The sequence below is a fragment of the Chlorocebus sabaeus genome, chromosome 1 (assembly GCF_047675955.1).
Source record: "Chlorocebus sabaeus isolate Y175 chromosome 1, mChlSab1.0.hap1, whole genome shotgun sequence".
Classification (NCBI taxonomy): Eukaryota; Metazoa; Chordata; class Mammalia; order Primates; family Cercopithecidae; genus Chlorocebus; species Chlorocebus sabaeus.
The window spans coordinates 7,391,558-7,407,372 of NC_132904.1; the positions used below are offsets into that span (position 1 = coordinate 7,391,558).

Consider the following 15,815-nt stretch of genomic DNA (forward strand, 5'->3'; position numbering starts at 1 on the left):
GTGGAGGGTCCCCAACCGGCACGGGGTTCGGCCGTTGGGGGCTGGGGCGGCCCCCCTGGCAAGGCTGCTGCGGGGTGGGGCCGAGAGGGCTCGGCCTCCGGGCAGGCGCCCCGCCCTGTCTCTGCTGCCTCTCCCTCCCTCCCCAGTTGCCCCGCCCGCCCCGCCGGCCAGGCGTTCCCAGTCAACCGGTCTCCGCCTCGGGCCGGATTGGTCTGCGCGGCGCGGCTTCGCAACGGCCGGGGGCACGCAGTGGGAAGCTGTGCGTCCTCGCAGCGCCTTCAGCCCCTCCTTCCCGCTCTGTCCCCGCCGGGCCATTTTCCTGGAAGGGCGGCTCGGAACCAGCTCGGTTCAGAGAAAGGGCTCCCGGCGTGAGGTGGGGGAGGTTCCTTGCTTCCTGGTGGAGAAAGCTGGGGCTTGGGTGGCTCGGCGAGCCTGGTCTCCTTCCAGCTGCCCGCCACCAGCAGCGGTCTGCCCAGTTGGGAAACAGGGGAAGTCACCACCTCCCCGTGTCTCCTGGTCCTTAGGCCACCTAAACCTCAGCCATCCTCGTTCTCCTCTCTCCAGTCCTGATCCCCATGGACCAGGTGGCAGGAAACTCGGGGAAACCCAAGATTGGAATTCTGATCCCGCCGGCACAGCAGTGTAGTCCTGGGCACGTTACCCGACCACTGAAAACAAGTTCCTCCTGTAGGTCAGGAGAGATGGATGGTACATACTTTAGGGGCGAGAGGGGAGGACAGCTGCAGCTTGTGAGGGACTTATGGGCAGCCGGAAGCCATTCTCACTGTCACCACTCACTGGGCCTCGGCTGTGGCGTTTGTAAAAGGGGGATTCAGTCGTGGTGCAGGTCAACTCTGATGTGCAGTGGCACCAGCTATGGCTTTGTTCCTCTTCTCCCCATCAAAAATGTTTTCCACCGGGCGCAGTAGCTCATGCCTGTAATCCCAGCACTTAGGGAGGCCGAGGCGGGTGGATCACTGGAGGCCTGGAGTTCGAGACCAGCCTGGCCAACATGGCAAAACCCATCTATATTAAAAATACAAAAATTAGCTGGGCGTGGTAGCGCACGTCTGTCAGGATGAGGCACGATCATCGCATGGACCAGGGAGCCAGAGGTTGCAGTGAGCTGAGATTGCACCACTGCACTCCAGCCTGGGTGACACTGTCTCTCAAAAAAAAAAAAAAAGTTTTAATTCACTCTAAATATAGATGTTTACCAGCATCCACCATGGCTGCCTAGTGCTGGGAGCTGGGCTCATCAGGAACCGGCTGGGCCTGGTTCCTGCCCCCATAGAGCTTACAGAACAGAGGAGAGGATAGGCAGCCCGACAGTCACAAAGGGGAGACGTCTACAAAAGGGAGACGCAGTGTGGGAAAGGGAGGCCTTCAAGGGTCCTTCTTACCATGTGCAATCGGGGCTCTTTGGATGGTTTCATTAGCTGCCTCCCTTCTCCAGTGCCATGCCTTGGCCCAGCTGAAATGTCAGCATCTCTTCAGGAGAGGCAGGGGCAAGGCTCAAGGGCAGACAGGTGCGGCACTGCTGGCAGGGCCCCACTCTGTGGTGGGCACCTGACATGCTGGGGGGAGGCACCTTTCCTATCCAGGCCTCGAGATGATGGGAGCCCAAGAGGAGCGAGCTCAGAGAGGTCCAGGTGGCCTTGAGTCCCTGTCGAAGGTGCCAACAGGGATCATGAATAAGTGATGCATGGAGATGTTTTCTCTGAGGTGGAAGCCAGGGCTGTCGCTACACGGCCACAGGCCATGCTTTCACAGGCCTTGGAGCACCTCTCACAGTGCTGGCCCCCATGTCCCCATGTGGCCGTTTAAGTCATACTCGCCCTGGCCCAGCCTCATGTTGTCACCCAGCCATTTAATGAGTGGCACCGAGAGCCCCTGTGCACAAAGCACACTGACACATGCCCCAGGCAGCGCCCTGCCCCCAAGGGGTTCCCAGGCAGATGAGCAGATGAAGCCGAGGGGTGCGCTTGCCCACGGGCGTTCTTCAGGGGCCTGCTGGACAGGTGAGCATCAGCTCTGCCGAGGGTGTGAGGACAGGACGAAGGCCTTTGAGTTCAGAAGTTCAAGGAGAGCTTCCCAGGCAGGTGCAAAGGTGTGGAGCGCGAGGCAAGTGTGATGTGGCTGGAGGTGGCCATGATGAGAAAGGCGGTGGAGGGTGTGGCCTGGAGATGGAGAAGAGGTCACAGGGTCCCGAAATGGCTGTGGTTGAATCCTCTGGGTTGACCAGTGGCATGGAGGAGCGGGTGGTGAGGGTGAGGGGATGCAGGTTTTGGTAACTGGGGGGACAGTGGGGCACCCACTGGGCACAGGAGGACGGGTGCACAGGCAGGAGCCTGGCCATGGACTTGCTGAACTTATGTGAGGGGTGAACAAAGAAGGGCCTGGGAGGCAGCTGCACCTCTGGGTCTTGCCCTGGAGGCAGAGCCTGTCACTGGTGCCGCAGCCCCGGGACGGGGCCTTCTGGGAGCTTGTGATGTGTGAGGAGCCGGGGAAGAAGAAGACAGGAGAGCAAGATGGCTTGGAAGCCCAGGGAACAAGCAGCAAGGCGGGAGCGCGCCCGCTGGACTCAGCTAGGAGGAGTGACTGAGTGAGAGTACCAGAGTGCGGTCTGTTGCGGGCAGAGCCCTCTTTCGGGAAGCGTGGGCGGAGGTTGAGGGTGACTGCTGTGGGCCACGCTGCTGGAAGAAAGGCTGAGCCCTGTTCTAGGCTGCAGGGAGGCAGGAGGGGGTGGCCTTCTGCACATGCTTCGGGGTAAGCAAGTATGGAGGGAGCAGGCCCACCCTCGATAGCTTAGGGGGCTCTGCCGGAGTGAGGGGAGGGCTGAGGGATGGGGAAGTGGCCCTCTGCAGTGAGGCCCAGAAGCTGTGCTGGCCTGGCGGGGCACCTTCAGCCTTTTCTCCTCTCCCTTCCCTGTCCGTGCTGCATGGTGACGCCCTCCCACCCACCTCTGTCCTGCAGACCAACATCCCCTTCCTGCAGAATGTGCTCAACAACCAGCAGTTCCTGGCAGGCACCGTGGACACCCAGTTCATCGACGAGAACCCAGAGCTGTTCCAGCTGCGGCCTGCGCAGAACCGGGCCCAAAAGCTGTTGCACTACCTTGGTCTGACCCGAGAGTGCCCTGCCCTGCCCTTCCCTCCCCACCCTTCCCCTCCCTTTCCCAATCCCTTGCTCCTACCTCTTTGCCACTCCCCATGACCAAAGAACTTCCTAGTGCCCTCTGCCCCTCACCCCTGCCCTCATTCTGGCCCTGCGTCCTCTTGTCCTGCACCCTCCCATTCACCACTCTCCTTGCTCCTGATCTGAGAGACCCCACTTTTCCATCCACGTGGCCCTCAAGAGGTCCCCACTGCCTGGTCCCAGGAGGCGCTGGCTTTGGAGAGGACAGGGGCCAGCTGGAAGCCCGGGGATCCTGGAGGGATGTGTCCCTGTCCCTGAGCCCAGCCACTCTCACTGCTGCCCTCTACTCAGCCTCTGCCCGGCCCACCCTCAGCCACTGCCCACTCTCTTCCCAGGCCACGTCATGGTAAATGGCCCAACCACCCCGATTCCTGTCAAGGCCAGCCCCAGCCCCACGGACCCCATTGTCCCTGCAGTGCCCATAGGTAGGTGAGATCCATTCTGTCAACTCATGGGGGAGATAGGAGATTGCCACCTGCAGGACGGGCACCAATGCCCCTGTCTACCCTAGGCCCGCCCCCGGCTGGTTTCAGAGACATCCTGCTGCGAGAGGGGCCCGAGGGCTTTGCTCGAGCTGTGCGGAACCACGAGGGGCTGCTGCTGATGGACACGACCTTCAGGGACGCCCACCAGTCACTGTTGGCCACTCGTGTGCGCACCCACGATCTCAAAAAGATCGCCCCCTATGTTGCCCACAACTTCAGCAAGCTCTTCAGCATGGAGAACTGGGGAGGTAGGCTGGCATGCTGCGCAGCACCTGGCAGGAATTGGGTGCCCCCTGTGTGGCCAATCCCAAAGGCTTAGGCCACTGGGGACAAGCTAGAGACGTTAACACCAAGAACACCAAAGAGGAAGAACTGAAGAAGGCACAGCCCCCTCTCTGGCCAGGCTGGTGCTGGCACGAGGTTGCAGAGCTCAAACCAGGTGCATCCTGGGAGGCCCAGGGTCAGGAGGAGACACTTGCGCGTTAATTATAGCACAGAGATGCACAGAAGGTGGGATTATAAAGGGGGCATAGAAGGGACACAAATGAGCCTGGTCTCCCCCTGAGAGATCAGCCAAGGGAAAAATTTGTGGGGGTTGGAGCAGGGAACACAGGGACGGCGGAGATGAGCAGGACCTGGTATTGGGGCCAGAGGCTTGGGCTGCAGAGCTGGCTGCAAGGCCTGGCGGAGTTCCCCAGACACGCAGAGCTGATCTGGGCCTCTTGGTTCCTGTGCAGGAGCCACGTTTGATGTCGCCATGCGCTTCCTGTATGAGTGCCCCTGGCGGCGGCTGCAGGAGCTCCGGGAGCTCATCCCCAACATCCCTTTCCAGATGCTGCTGCGGGGGGCCAATGCTGTGGGCTACACCAATTACCCAGACAACGTGGTCTTCAAGTGAGCCTGGGGTGGGGTGGGCGGATACTACCTGTTGTGGCCCAGAGGGTACCGAGCCACATCGTGTTGGCGTCTGTTCCCCACAGTGGGCCTGACACCAAGTCTCTCCGTGGCCACACGCAGCACGGGCTGCTGTTGGGAAATAACCGAGAAGTGTAGAATTGGAGTTGCAGAACTGAACGGGATTCTAAATTACCCCCTCACTCCTGGGGCAGTGGAAGGCCGGAGACTTGCCCGGGTCACTCGGTACAGGGCTGGGACTGGAACCCAGGCCTCAGGACTCCTTGCTCAGTGCCCTCTTCCGCAGGCTGCCACTGGCCTAGCTGATCCTCCAGGGCCTGGTGCACACTTGTGTGCCCCCTGCCAACGACCTGTGGATACCACACCCCATGCCAGGCCAGATCCTCAGATCTCATTCCCTGGGGCAGTAGAGTGGGTCAGGAAGGAGCCAGGGAAGACTGTTCAGAGGGAGGTGGGGTGGGGCTCAGCCCTGGGCTCTCTCACCCTCGCAGGTTCTGTGAGGTGGCCAAAGAGAATGGCATGGATGTCTTCCGCGTGTTTGACTCCCTCAACTACTTGCCCAACATGCTGCTGGGCATGGAGGCTGCAGGAAGTGCCGGAGGCGTGGTGGAGGCTGCCATCTCATACACCGGCGACGTGTCCGACCCCAGCCGCACCAAGTACTCACTGCAGTACTACATGGGCTTGGCCGAAGAGCTGGTGCGAGCTGGCACCCACATCCTGTGCATCAAGGTGCCTGGGCCACTTGTCCATCTCTCCCTCTCTGTCCCGACCATGCCCACACCCACAGGCACATGTCGTGCCCCCTCTACTATCTCTCTCCCCGACTTCCCCCAGGATATGGCTGGGCTGCTGAAGCCCACGGCCTGCACCATGCTGGTCAGCTCCCTCCGGGACCGCTTCCCCGACCTCCCACTGCACATCCACACCCACGATACGTCAGGGGCAGGCGTGGCAGCCATGCTGGCCTGTGCCCAGGCTGGAGCTGATGTGGTGGATGTGGCAGCCGATTCCATGTCTGGGATGACGTCACAGCCCAGCATGGGGGCCCTGGTGGCCTGTACCAGAGGGACTCCCCTGGACACAGGTAGGAAGAACAGCAGCCCGTGGCCACACCCCTCTCCAATCCGCAGCCACCACCAGTCCCAGTAGTGTTGGACCTGCCTAGGATCCAGATGCCCTGCTCTGGCCTTGCCGCCTTCTGTCACCTGAGTCAGACATGGGACCTGAGCTAGCCCTGGGTCCTGGAGGAGTCATGCATTTCTAAGGCTTCCTCTGACTCTGGCCTCCCTGCAGAGGTGCCCATGGAGCGAGTGTTTGACTACAGTGAGTACTGGGAGGGGGCTCGGGGACTGTACGCGGCCTTCGACTGCACGGCCACCATGAAGTCTGGCAACTCGGACGTGTATGAGAATGAGATCCCAGGGGGCCAGTACACCAACCTGCACTTCCAGGCCCACAGCATGGGGCTCGGCTCCAAGTTCAAGGAGGTCAAGAAGGCCTATGTGGAGGCCAACCAGATGCTGGGCGATCTCATCAAGGTGAGCCCTGCCCAGCGCTCTCCTACCTGACCCAGCCCTGCATGCATCTGCTGCTGGCTGCCTTGAGGTGCCTGGCACCCTAACCTCCAGGGCCTTCTCAGGTGACGCCCTCCTCCAAGATCGTGGGGGACCTGGCCCAGTTTATGGTGCAGAATGGATTGAGCCGGGCAGAGGCTGAAGCTCAGGCAGAAGAGCTATCCTTCCCCCGCTCCGTGGTGGAGTTCCTGCAGGGCTACATCGGTGTCCCCCATGGGGGGTTCCCCGAACCCTTTCGCTCTAAGGTAGGGAAGGCCCAGCATGATGTGAGGGTGGGGGCTGGATGCAGGAATTGGGACTGACACTCTGCTTTGTTCCCCAGGTACTGAAGGACCTGCCGAGGGTGGAGGGGCGGCCCGGAGCCTCCCTGCCTCCCCTGGATCTGCAGGCACTGGAGAAGGAGCTGGTAGACCGGCATGGGGAGGAGGTGACCCCGGAAGATGTGCTCTCAGCAGCTATGTACCCCGATGTGTTTGCCCACTTCAAGGACTTCACTGCCACCTTTGGCCCCCTGGATAGCCTGAATACTCGCCTCTTCCTTCAGGGACCCAGGATCGCAGAGGAGTTTGAGGTCAGTGGCTCTGCTGCTTGTCCACACTCCACCCTGGCCCCCCTGCCCCAGAGCGCTGGAGTTTAGCTCGGCTGTTACTCAGCCTCACAAGCTTTGGGAGCAGAAAGGACTCGAGACCGGAAGCTAGGCCTTTAGGGACGAGGAGCCAAGGCCCAGTGTGGGGACTTCCTATGGCCAGGGCCGGGGGACTGCTCTCCCACCTTGGCCTCCAGCCCCGAGTCTGCACACCCTTCCTGCAGGTGGAGCTGGAGCGGGGCAAGACGCTGCACATCAAAGCCCTGGCCGTGAGCGACCTGAACCGGGCCGGCCAGAGGCAGGTCTTCTTTGAGCTCAATGGGCAGTTGCGGTCCATCTTGGTCAAGGATACCCAGGCCATGAAGGTATTGTCTTCCCCAGGGCCAGCTGGGCGGTTGGGCTTGTCTGGGCCCAGGATCTCATGTCCCTTCTGGCCTGTGTCTTTAGGAGATGCACTTCCACCCCAAGGCCCTGAAGGACGTGAAGGGCCAGATCGGGGCGCCCATGCCTGGGAAGGTGATAGACATCAAAGTGGCGGCAGGGGCCAGGGTGACCAAGGGCCAGCCCCTGTGTGTGCTCAGTGCCATGAAGATGGAGACTGTGGTGACCTCGCCCATGGAGGGCACTGTCCGCAAGGTTCATGTGACCAAGGACATGACACTGGAAGGCGACGACCTCATCCTGGAGATCGAGTGATCTTGCCCCAGACTGGCAGCCTGGCCATCCCCAAGCCTTCAACAGAAGCTGTGCTGCCACAGCAGGCCCAGGCCAGCCAGCGCCCGAGGCCAGCAAGGTCGGGCCGTGGAGGTCCTGTCCAGAGCTGGACAGGAGAGACACCGCCTGCAGCGGCTCATTCCTTTCAGCCATCGGACAGCTGCTCACATGTTCATCTCTTGCCAAATAAGGGTCCCCTCCTCACTGGAGACTACAAGTGGTGGGTCAGGTGGTCTTAGGACCCGGGGGAGGTTTAGGGGTCCTATCTCCTGGGGGAAGGGGAGATTTAAGATGTCCCAGGTCCTGGGAAGTTTGCTTAATAAAACTGGCTTTCCCCTGCCCTCCATGCTGGATCCTGTGCAGCGCCCCGGCCTAGTGCAGCCCCCAGCCCGCACCACTCAGCAGTGGGTGGGCAGGTCAGTTGTGTCATCCTCTTCAGAGGGTAGTGAGGATGACAACTGTGGCCCTGTTTTAAGTCACTATTGGGTGCTTACTGTGTATACTCCGCCAACAGGACTAGTAGTACTGAACTTACTTGAGGAGTGGGGCCTGTTCTAAGTATTTAACACCTATTAACTCAGGGAATTAACCTTATCCTCTTATGGACACAGAAATCAAGTCACAGGAAGATTAAATAATTTGTCCAGGACTCCACAAGTAGTAAGAGACAGAGAGAGATGAAACCCAGGCCGTTGGCAGACTTGTCTCCCAGCCCTGCTGCTTTATTTTCTAAAACCCAAGGCCAGCGTCCCACCTCAGTTAGCAGGTAAATGCAAGCAGGTACCACCTTCTGGGCAGTGGGTGAGACCCTCGGGAATGGTGATCCGGCAGTCTTGTGCGTGCTCTGGATGTGAGAATGACGGCGGGAGGTGAGGGGGAGCCCAGGGTCTCAGGTTCTAACCCTGCCACTCCCCATGACCACCCCTCCAGACCCCTGCTCAGTTGCCTTTCCTGCAGCGGGGACACTAACCCTGCCTGCACCACTGCCCTCCTGCCCACAGGTAGGGGGAGGATGGGGAAGGGAGCAGGAGGCTGGGCAGTTCCTGAGATGGAGGGGTGGGGGTGGGGAGGCTGATGCAGGAAACACCAGCCTCTGGGTAGGAAGCGCCCAGCAGGCCTCTGCCCAGTGCTCCCAGTGCCAGTCCAACCTCTGGGATGGCCAAGTCACAGTGGGCTTGAGCCTCTTCCTTTCTGGACTGCCAGGTCCCAGATGTACCCCAGGAGGCAAGTGACTGCGATGCTGCCCCTTCCATCTGGGTGGATGTCGTCACGGCCAGCCTGCAGGCATCGTGGGGGAGTGACTGCACATCCCTTTTCTTTCCCTCAGCGGCCAGCCTCAGGGAAGGGACCCTGGGACAGCCTCCTTGAGCCTGGAATGGGACCTAAAAGGCTAATATTTCCTACCTGCCCCCCGCCCTCCCAGCCCACTACCAAGATGGAGTCTCGCTCTGTCGCCCAGGCTGGAGTACAGCGGTGTGATCTTGGCTCACTGCAATGTCCGCCTCCCGGGTTCGAGAATCTAATTTTAAAAGGGCACAGGCAGGGAAATGAGAGCCCTTACAAAAATGATGGAGATGGAGAGCAGGCAGAACACGCACAGGTGCTGAGAAGGACCCTGGAGTCACCGTGTTGCTTGGCAAAGTCGCCGCCACCCTCAGAGCTGCAGCCTGTGTTCTGGGTTCCTCTGGGGCAGAGGTCCAAGGTGGAGGGAACCAGAAAAGCCTCTACTTCTGGTGATTCAGGAGTAGGTTTCTCTCCCATTTGGGACCTATTTCCTCTTGTGAAAAACAAGGGGGGCAGACTGGAGGTCCCAGCAGAGGCTTCAGGCCAGTCCTCCTCCCCTCAGAGGAGACAGCTCGGAGGCTCCTCTGCTGAGGTCAGGGCCAGGGCCAGGGCCATGGTTCCCTCCCTGACCCATCAGCCAAGCCACAGGCCCCAGGACGAGTGGGGCTCACAGCTGCTACCTGCAGTCTCAGACCCACCCACACTAGGACTTTGGGGCATGGCTCAGGAAGGAGGAAGCCACAGGTCCCCAGCAACCAGAGCTCCCAGCCCATTCTGTACTCCAGGGAACTACCTGCCGGGATACACCTCCCAGATGTCACTGTTGAAGGTAGCTGGGACAGGTGGTGGGCACGCTCCCAAGAGCTGCCTAGAGTCCTCACACAAGATCCCAAATAGACCGATTCCCAAAGGTCCAAGGCCATGTTACCCAAGTTAAATCTCTTTAATATCCCAATACAAAGTCCTGATGCAAAAAGACAATGAGAAAACCCAGGAAGTTGGGGGGTGGGGGTGGGGAGAGGTTTTATAAATAAAAAAACCCCCGAGCAGCTTTTCAGAGGCAGAGGAGCTAAGAGAAGCAGCAGTCCAAAGTGAGGAAGGGAGTGTGTGGCTCCTGGGACCTGCCCCTTGTCCCCTCACTCACAGCTGCTCGTAAACACCCCTTTCGAAAGGGGTTGCACCCTTTGGATATCTGCTCCTTTCTCTTGGTCCCTGGGATTCAACTAGCTCTGGCTTCAATCCCCTACAAAAATTCCTGAGATCTCGGGGACCCCAGCCAGTCCCTCCCCTGCAGTACCCCTTGGTGGGGAGGGCTGGGGAGCCGGTGAGAGTTCATATTGTATCCAGGAGCATAGGTCAGGAGCACAGGGGAGCCTCTGAGTCCCCTGCCCGCTCCAAAAGCACACAAAGGGGAAGGCTGCCGTAGAGCTTAGGGTCCGTGAGGGGCTGGAGCAGAAGCAGGAAGAGTCCCACACCCAAGGCATAGCCTGCCAGCAGGGGCCGCCTCTGCGGGTGCTCCAAGGCCGCGCAAACAGCCGGGAAACCCATGTAATTGCAGAAGGAATGGCAGAGAACCGGCCCAATCAGGTGTCCTGGGGAAAAGAGACAGCAACTCAGGGAGCAGCCCTACCACCTCCTCTGGCCCTTCTAGGGCTAGTGACCCTCATCCCCTAAAACAGGAGATCAAGATCCCACTACCCCAGCCATCCACCCACACACCACGGCCTCTGCTCCTTTCCACCTCTCAGACCAGCCTGTCTCAAGGACTGGAATAGAAGAACTTGTTCCTAGAACAGTATTCCCATTCTCCCACCCGCTCCTGTGGGCCCCCAGGGACCCATGAGGGACTGAGGACCAACCTGTGCGGATGAAGAGGAAAGCAGTGTAGGCACCGAAGACGGCTGTGTAGGAGAACTGGAACGCTGGAGACGGGGAGGCCGCGAGTGACCACACCTGCACGCCCTTCCTGCCCCCGCACTACACACCCATCAGCCAAAGATCCACCATCCCCTCCACCCAGGGCAGTGGCTGCCTGCCCCACCACCTACAGCTGTCCTGCACCCCAACTCCCACGGTCAGTGGCCCCTCCAATACTGTAGCCCTCAGTTCCCAATTTCTTCTCCAGAGTGGCCATTAGGGACATCATCACACACCCTAACCCAGGCCAGCTAGCCAGGACTCACCAGCAGACAAGAAGATGTTCCCCACGCTGCTCTGGCGGAAACGCAGCTGCTCAATAATGTGGTGAAAATGGGCTGGGAAAAAGGTGACAATCACATCACAGTCATTCCTCCCAGCCTCCATTCTAGGCCTGCCCCTCACCTCAAGCCCCCTTCTCAGCTCTCATGCTGAGAACACACCAGGACCAAGTTGGCCAGACTCACCAACTCCAAAAAAGAGCGGGCAGGTGAACACAGCAGGGCCCAAGCCCATGCACGGTGCCAACATAGGCAGCATACAGGCCCGGAACACCAGCTCCTCTGTCAGGGGGGCGATCACTTGGTTCCGCAGCCAACGCATGTCTGTGAGGCAGCGGGCCCAGGAACGCGGGGCTGCAGAAGAAATACAGGATAAGCTGTGAGTGACGGGCTATCGGACAATGAGACCCCAGAGGCTCCAAGGGCTCCTCTCCCACAACTTCACCCTGGTCAAACTCAGGTTAGGCATCAATACTCCTGAGGACGGGGGTGTGGACCCAACATAAACCCAATGTCTTGAGAGGACCTGAAGGGAAGGCATTAGCTGAGGCAGGGCATCCTGAAGTAAACTCTGGAGACACCAAAATTTAACCAAGACCAGCACTGGTTGGGGAAGCAGGGGGCAGTGCTCTCTGGTCCACACCAAATACAGCTGGGGGTTCCCAGGGAACTCCTTGGACGTTGGGAATCAACCCTTAGAGACCATCTAGCGCTGTTTCCAGTTTACTGATGAGAAAACACACCCAGAGAATATTTCACGTGTCCAGATCACACCCTGAGCCCGCTGACTCCCTGCCCCATTGTCCTGGACTGCCTGTGCCTACTTTTCCCTTCAGCCGTTAAGACTCACCCAGGACAACCTTCAGCCCATCTGCCAGGTCACAAGGGCAATCCATAGAAAGCTGCATCAGTGGGCCCAGGAAAAGAATCTGAGGGCAAGAAAACACTTTCACCACAACCCACCGCTTTTGTCCAGACCCTTGCCCATGCCCCTGAGACTCCAAGCTTGAAATCCTCTCAGCCAGGATTTCCAGACCATGCATACCGGAGAACCCTGGGGCCATCTCAAAAGCCCTGTCTCCCATCAGCCAAAAACCGAATACAATCAAGAGGAGTCCAAAGCACTGCGCAACAGGCTGATAACAAAGACCAGAAGAAAAAATACAAAAGGAGCACTCACCATGGTCAGCAACAGGGGCAGCAGCGCCGCTGGGAAAATGCCCTCCAGCCTGAAGCCCATCAGGGTGAGCAGGGATGTGCCTGGCTGAGCCACAGGAAAGGGGGCATCAGTCTTGCTTCCTCCCCTAAAGACCCCTGAGTTCTCTCCCCCTTTGCCCCGCCTCCTTCGCACCTGGATGCCTGTGAGTTCCCTCCAGAGCAGCACGCACAGGGGTGAGAGACTGGACACCACCAGGACGCTGGTGAAGCGCCGCTTGATGACGGCGGGATGGTCCCTACGGAGGGGACAGTAAGTTCAGGGGGCCCGCGGCTGCCCATCAGCGCGGCCCCGCCCCCGGCTCGCCCAAGCTCCGCCCGCAACCCCGCCTCGCGGGGGCCCGGGTTCCGGCCGCGCGCAGCCCCCGCACCTGGGCAGTTCGCTCTTCCAGACGTAGAGGCTGCCCACGTAGGAGCAGGCGAGGCTGAGGCAGGAGAACACTGACACCCAGCAGCACAGCCCGGGGCCCGGGCCGCCCAGCGCCGCCGACTCGGGCGGCCGCTCCGGCCGCGACACCGACAGCAGGCGCAGCCCGTCCCCGCCCAGCGCCGCCATTGCGCCCTGACCCGCCGCGCGCACCAGTGACGCAGTCCCAGGGAGGTGTGGGTGACGTCAGGCTGCGGCGCGGCTCCAGGCCTAGCCCCACCCGGGCCCGACGCGGAAGCAGACGCGGAAGCGGCCTCGGTGAGCGCGGAGCAGCTTTATTAAACCACTGGACAGCGGCTGCCCGCAGCCTCCGGATCGGTGGGCACTTGCGGAAAGGGACCCGGCTCAGGGCCCAGGGCTGGGACTCAGCCACTCCGACAGGTTGGAGACCTCCTGCAGCCACAGCACGTCCTGCGGGAACAACGGGGCCCGGGGTGAGGACCCCTCGGCAGCGGCCCGTGGCTCGCACCTCCTGCCGCACCCTTCCCTGTGCAGCGCTCGCTCAGTTACCTCCAGGCGGCTCCCAAGGCTCACCCTGCCCGGCGCCAGGGCCCTGCCGTGAGCCTTGAAGGCCGCCCTTCCGCTAGGAGTGAGGGGGGCCGCGGTGGCCTCCGGGCGGCGCGGGGCGGCCTCTGACGGGCTTGGGGCCCTGGCGGAGTGCAGAGCTCGCATCTCCTCCATGCGGAGGCTGCCCCTCTTGAGCCTCTTGTTTTCTGCTTGCCCGTTGGTATCTAGGAGAAAACAAGTCACCTTCATCTTATTTTCATGGCCCTGTGTTAGGAAGACCCTTGGGTAGGGGGGAAGCCTGGGAGAAAGGGCGCCGAGGGGCTCTTCCCACCGCATCCCTGTCGGCAGGTCCCATCCACACCAAAACCCTGCAGCTCCGGGCGCTTCAGGAGCAGCCTGAGGCTTCAGAGAGGTTTCAGGGCCTCCCTATTCTCTCACCCGGGCAGGAGATTGTCCCGAGCCCTCACCTGGGGGACTCGGGCCGCTCAGTAGCTTTCTGCACACAGATTCTTCCTGGAGTCTGCACTGACAAGCTCCCCTCCCTGCCAGCCTGTCCCCCCATCACCTCTCTGACCTCAGTTCTGTCTCCCTTAGTTGCTCACGTTGCATTGGGCAGTGCCCATAGGCAGCTTTCCTACTCTTAACTGATTCATTTGTCAAATTAAAGCGAGTTTAGATGGATAGATTCTTCCGGAGCAGGTCCTGGGGATGTAGATCAATGAGCTTTTCCCTGAGAGAAGCTCACAGATGCTAGGAGGGATGCAAACCCTGTGTACAAAGCCCAGGGTTAGAACAGAGAAGGAAGCCGACCACTTCTGCATGTGAAGAAAGGTTTCCCTGAGGAGATAACCTGAGCTGGGCTTTTTTTTTTTTTTGAGACAGGGTCTTGCTCTGTTGCCCAGGCTGGAGTGCAGTGGCGCAATCCTGGCTCACTGCAGCCTGACCTCTTGGGCTCAAGCAATCCTACTGTCTCAGCTTCAGCTTCCCGAGTACCAGGGACCACAGGGGCGTGCCACCACACCAGCTAATTTTTTTACTTTTTGTAGAGATGGGGGTCTCACCGTGTTGCCCAGACTGGTCTGAAGCTGTCCTCCCGCCCCAGCTCCCCAAAGTGACAGTATTACAGGCATAAGCCACCACTCCTGTCCCAGAGCTGGGTTTTGAAGTATGAAGAGTGATATGCCAGACAGACGAGGGAGAGAAAGGGAATTTCATGCTGAAAGTTACGCAAGTAATCTTTATGCAAAGGCATAAAACAACCTCCTACATAAATGTTTACTCTATAAAGATGGGGTCTCGCCTGTCACCTAGGCTGGAGTGCAGTGGCACGATCATAGCTCACTGCAGCTTTGAACTCCTGGCCTCATCCTGTCGAGTAGCTGGGACTAAAGGCACACACCACCATGCCGGGCTAGAAACAGATTTTCATCTGTAAGAGATAGGAAGCCAATAAAGAGTTTTAAGCACTGGTGAAATATATTGGTAATTTTGTACTTCAGAAAGATTGTTCTTTCAAAGGTGTGGCTTAGATCAAACTAGAGACAGGAAGACCTTAAGAGCCCACTTCGACAAAAGTGAAGACAGTGGGGATGGAGGCGTCACCAGGAATCAGAAGTGTTCATCAGGCCTAAGTGACAGGCCTTGGTGAGCACCTGGATGTGGGAGAAGCCTCTTGGCTGGGTGCGGTGGCTCACGCCTGTAATCCCAGCACTTTGGGGGGCCGAGGTGGGCAGATCACGAGGTCAGATCGAGACCATCCTGGCCAACATGGTGAAACCCCGACTCTACTAAAAATACAAAAATTAGCTGGTTATGGTGGTGGGCACCTGTAATCCTAGCTATTCAGAGGCTGAGGCAAGAGAATCACTTGAACCTGGGAGGCAGAGGTTGCAGTGAGCTGAGATCATGCCACTGCACTCCAGCCTGGGCAACAGAGGGAGATTTTGTCTCAAAAAAAAAAAAAAAAAAAAAAAAGAATGAGAGTCCTCTTGAATTAATCCAAGATTTCAGATGTGATAAATGGACAGTGTGCTATTAATCAAATGACAGAGACCAAAGTCTCTAGTCAGGAGAGGAAACTGAGGTACCAATGGGACCTCCATGAGGAGCTGCCTAGTGAGCAAATGAATCTCCCAACTGGCGCTCAGCAGAGGCCTTGGCTGGTCACACCAATTTGAGAGTCTTGAGCCCAGAGGCAGGGGTCAGCAGCTGGGATGGAAGATAGCTGGGTGGGAGAGCAGGATAAGCACCATTTAGGCAAGACCAGAAGAAAGTAGGTGAAGAGAAAAGCCAAGAGGGAAAAACCAGGCGAGTCATAGTCTTACAGTACCAAATTTTGCACATAGTTCAGATACAATGAAGATAAATGCAAAATTTGGTAATTAAGAGGCCTTCCCTAAGGGGAGAAGTTTCAGAGGCCACAGAGAAAGCAAGTACCCTAAGTGATGGAGAGAATGAGAGGAAGAAAGGGAGACAGGGTGCATGCAGCTTGCGGTTTTGAGACCCTTGGATGAGATGTGATGGAAAGAGGTGGAGGAAATTCAAGGTCATGGGAGATTTTCTTCTGACAAAATGAGAGCTTGACCTGCTGAGGGAAAGGAACTCAGAGGAGAGCTGAAGGTGCAGCAGTGATAACTGATGCAAGCAGGTCCCGAGAAAGCAGGAGGATGATCCCACTGTGATCCCACACTGATGAGGTTCTGCAGTGGG

The 15,815-nt window shown here is 58.9% G+C and overlaps 3 protein-coding genes across 9 annotated transcripts in view; 1 reads left to right on the forward strand and 2 right to left on the reverse strand.

Moving 5' to 3' along the window:
* Positions 1-7,816, forward strand: part of PC (pyruvate carboxylase) — a 107,102-nt gene extending 99,286 nt beyond the window's left edge. For all 6 annotated transcript variants that reach the window (XM_037998990.2, XM_007970127.3, XM_073013423.1 and 3 more), the window contains 11 exons: positions 2,977-3,121; positions 3,534-3,623; positions 3,710-3,931; positions 4,421-4,577; positions 5,090-5,330; positions 5,436-5,685; positions 5,895-6,139; positions 6,241-6,420; positions 6,498-6,746; positions 6,986-7,126; positions 7,209-7,816. In XM_037998990.2, the coding sequence (XP_037854918.1) occupies positions 2,977-3,121; positions 3,534-3,623; positions 3,710-3,931; positions 4,421-4,577; positions 5,090-5,330; positions 5,436-5,685; positions 5,895-6,139; positions 6,241-6,420; positions 6,498-6,746; positions 6,986-7,126; positions 7,209-7,457 (2,169 nt within the window). In that variant the 3' untranslated portion in view covers positions 7,458-7,816. The remainder of the gene's footprint in view (positions 1-2,976; positions 3,122-3,533; positions 3,624-3,709; positions 3,932-4,420; positions 4,578-5,089; positions 5,331-5,435; positions 5,686-5,894; positions 6,140-6,240; positions 6,421-6,497; positions 6,747-6,985; positions 7,127-7,208) is intronic.
* Positions 7,817-9,683: 1,867 nt separating this feature from the next.
* Positions 9,684-12,834, reverse strand: RCE1 (Ras converting CAAX endopeptidase 1). Of its 2 annotated transcripts, XM_007971969.3 has the most exons (8): positions 12,544-12,833; positions 12,309-12,411; positions 12,138-12,221; positions 11,808-11,886; positions 11,144-11,311; positions 10,943-11,014; positions 10,619-10,681; positions 9,684-10,351 (listed from the first exon to the last, which is right to left on the reverse strand). In XM_007971969.3, the coding sequence occupies exons 1-8, from the start codon at positions 12,726-12,728 to the stop codon at positions 10,116-10,118; spliced, it is 990 nt and encodes a 329-aa protein (XP_007970160.1). In that variant the 5' UTR covers positions 12,729-12,833; the 3' UTR covers positions 9,684-10,115. The 2 variants fall into 2 exon arrangements, with proteins under 2 accessions (XP_007970160.1, XP_037854939.1); XM_037999011.2 differs by lacking the exon at positions 10,619-10,681 and having other exon boundaries at positions 12,544-12,834.
* TOP6BL (TOP6B like initiator of meiotic double strand breaks) overlaps positions 12,834-15,815 on the reverse strand; it is a 101,753-nt gene continuing 98,771 nt past the window's right edge. The window contains exons 15-16 of the mRNA XM_073013665.1: positions 13,110-13,330; positions 12,834-13,010 (exon numbers count right to left, since the gene is read on the reverse strand). Coding sequence (XP_072869766.1) covers positions 12,945-13,010; positions 13,110-13,330 — 287 coding nt within the window. The 3' untranslated portion in view covers positions 12,834-12,944. The remainder of the gene's footprint in view (positions 13,011-13,109; positions 13,331-15,815) is intronic.

Bases quoted from the DNA above. Each gene is read 5' to 3' on its own strand.
- RCE1 (XM_007971969.3), bottom strand. From the start codon at position 12,728: ATGGCGGCGCTGGGCGGGGACGGGCTGCGCCTGCTGTCGGTGTCGCGG. The intron at 12,222-12,308 runs GTGCGAAGGAGG...CCTGTGGCTCAG, and splicing joins GGGAACTCACAGGCATCCAG to CCAGGCACATCCCTGCTCAC. The intron at 11,312-11,807 runs GTGAGTCTTAAC...TTTCTTCTGCAG, and splicing joins TGGGCTGAAGGTTGTCCTGG to CCCCGCGTTCCTGGGCCCGC.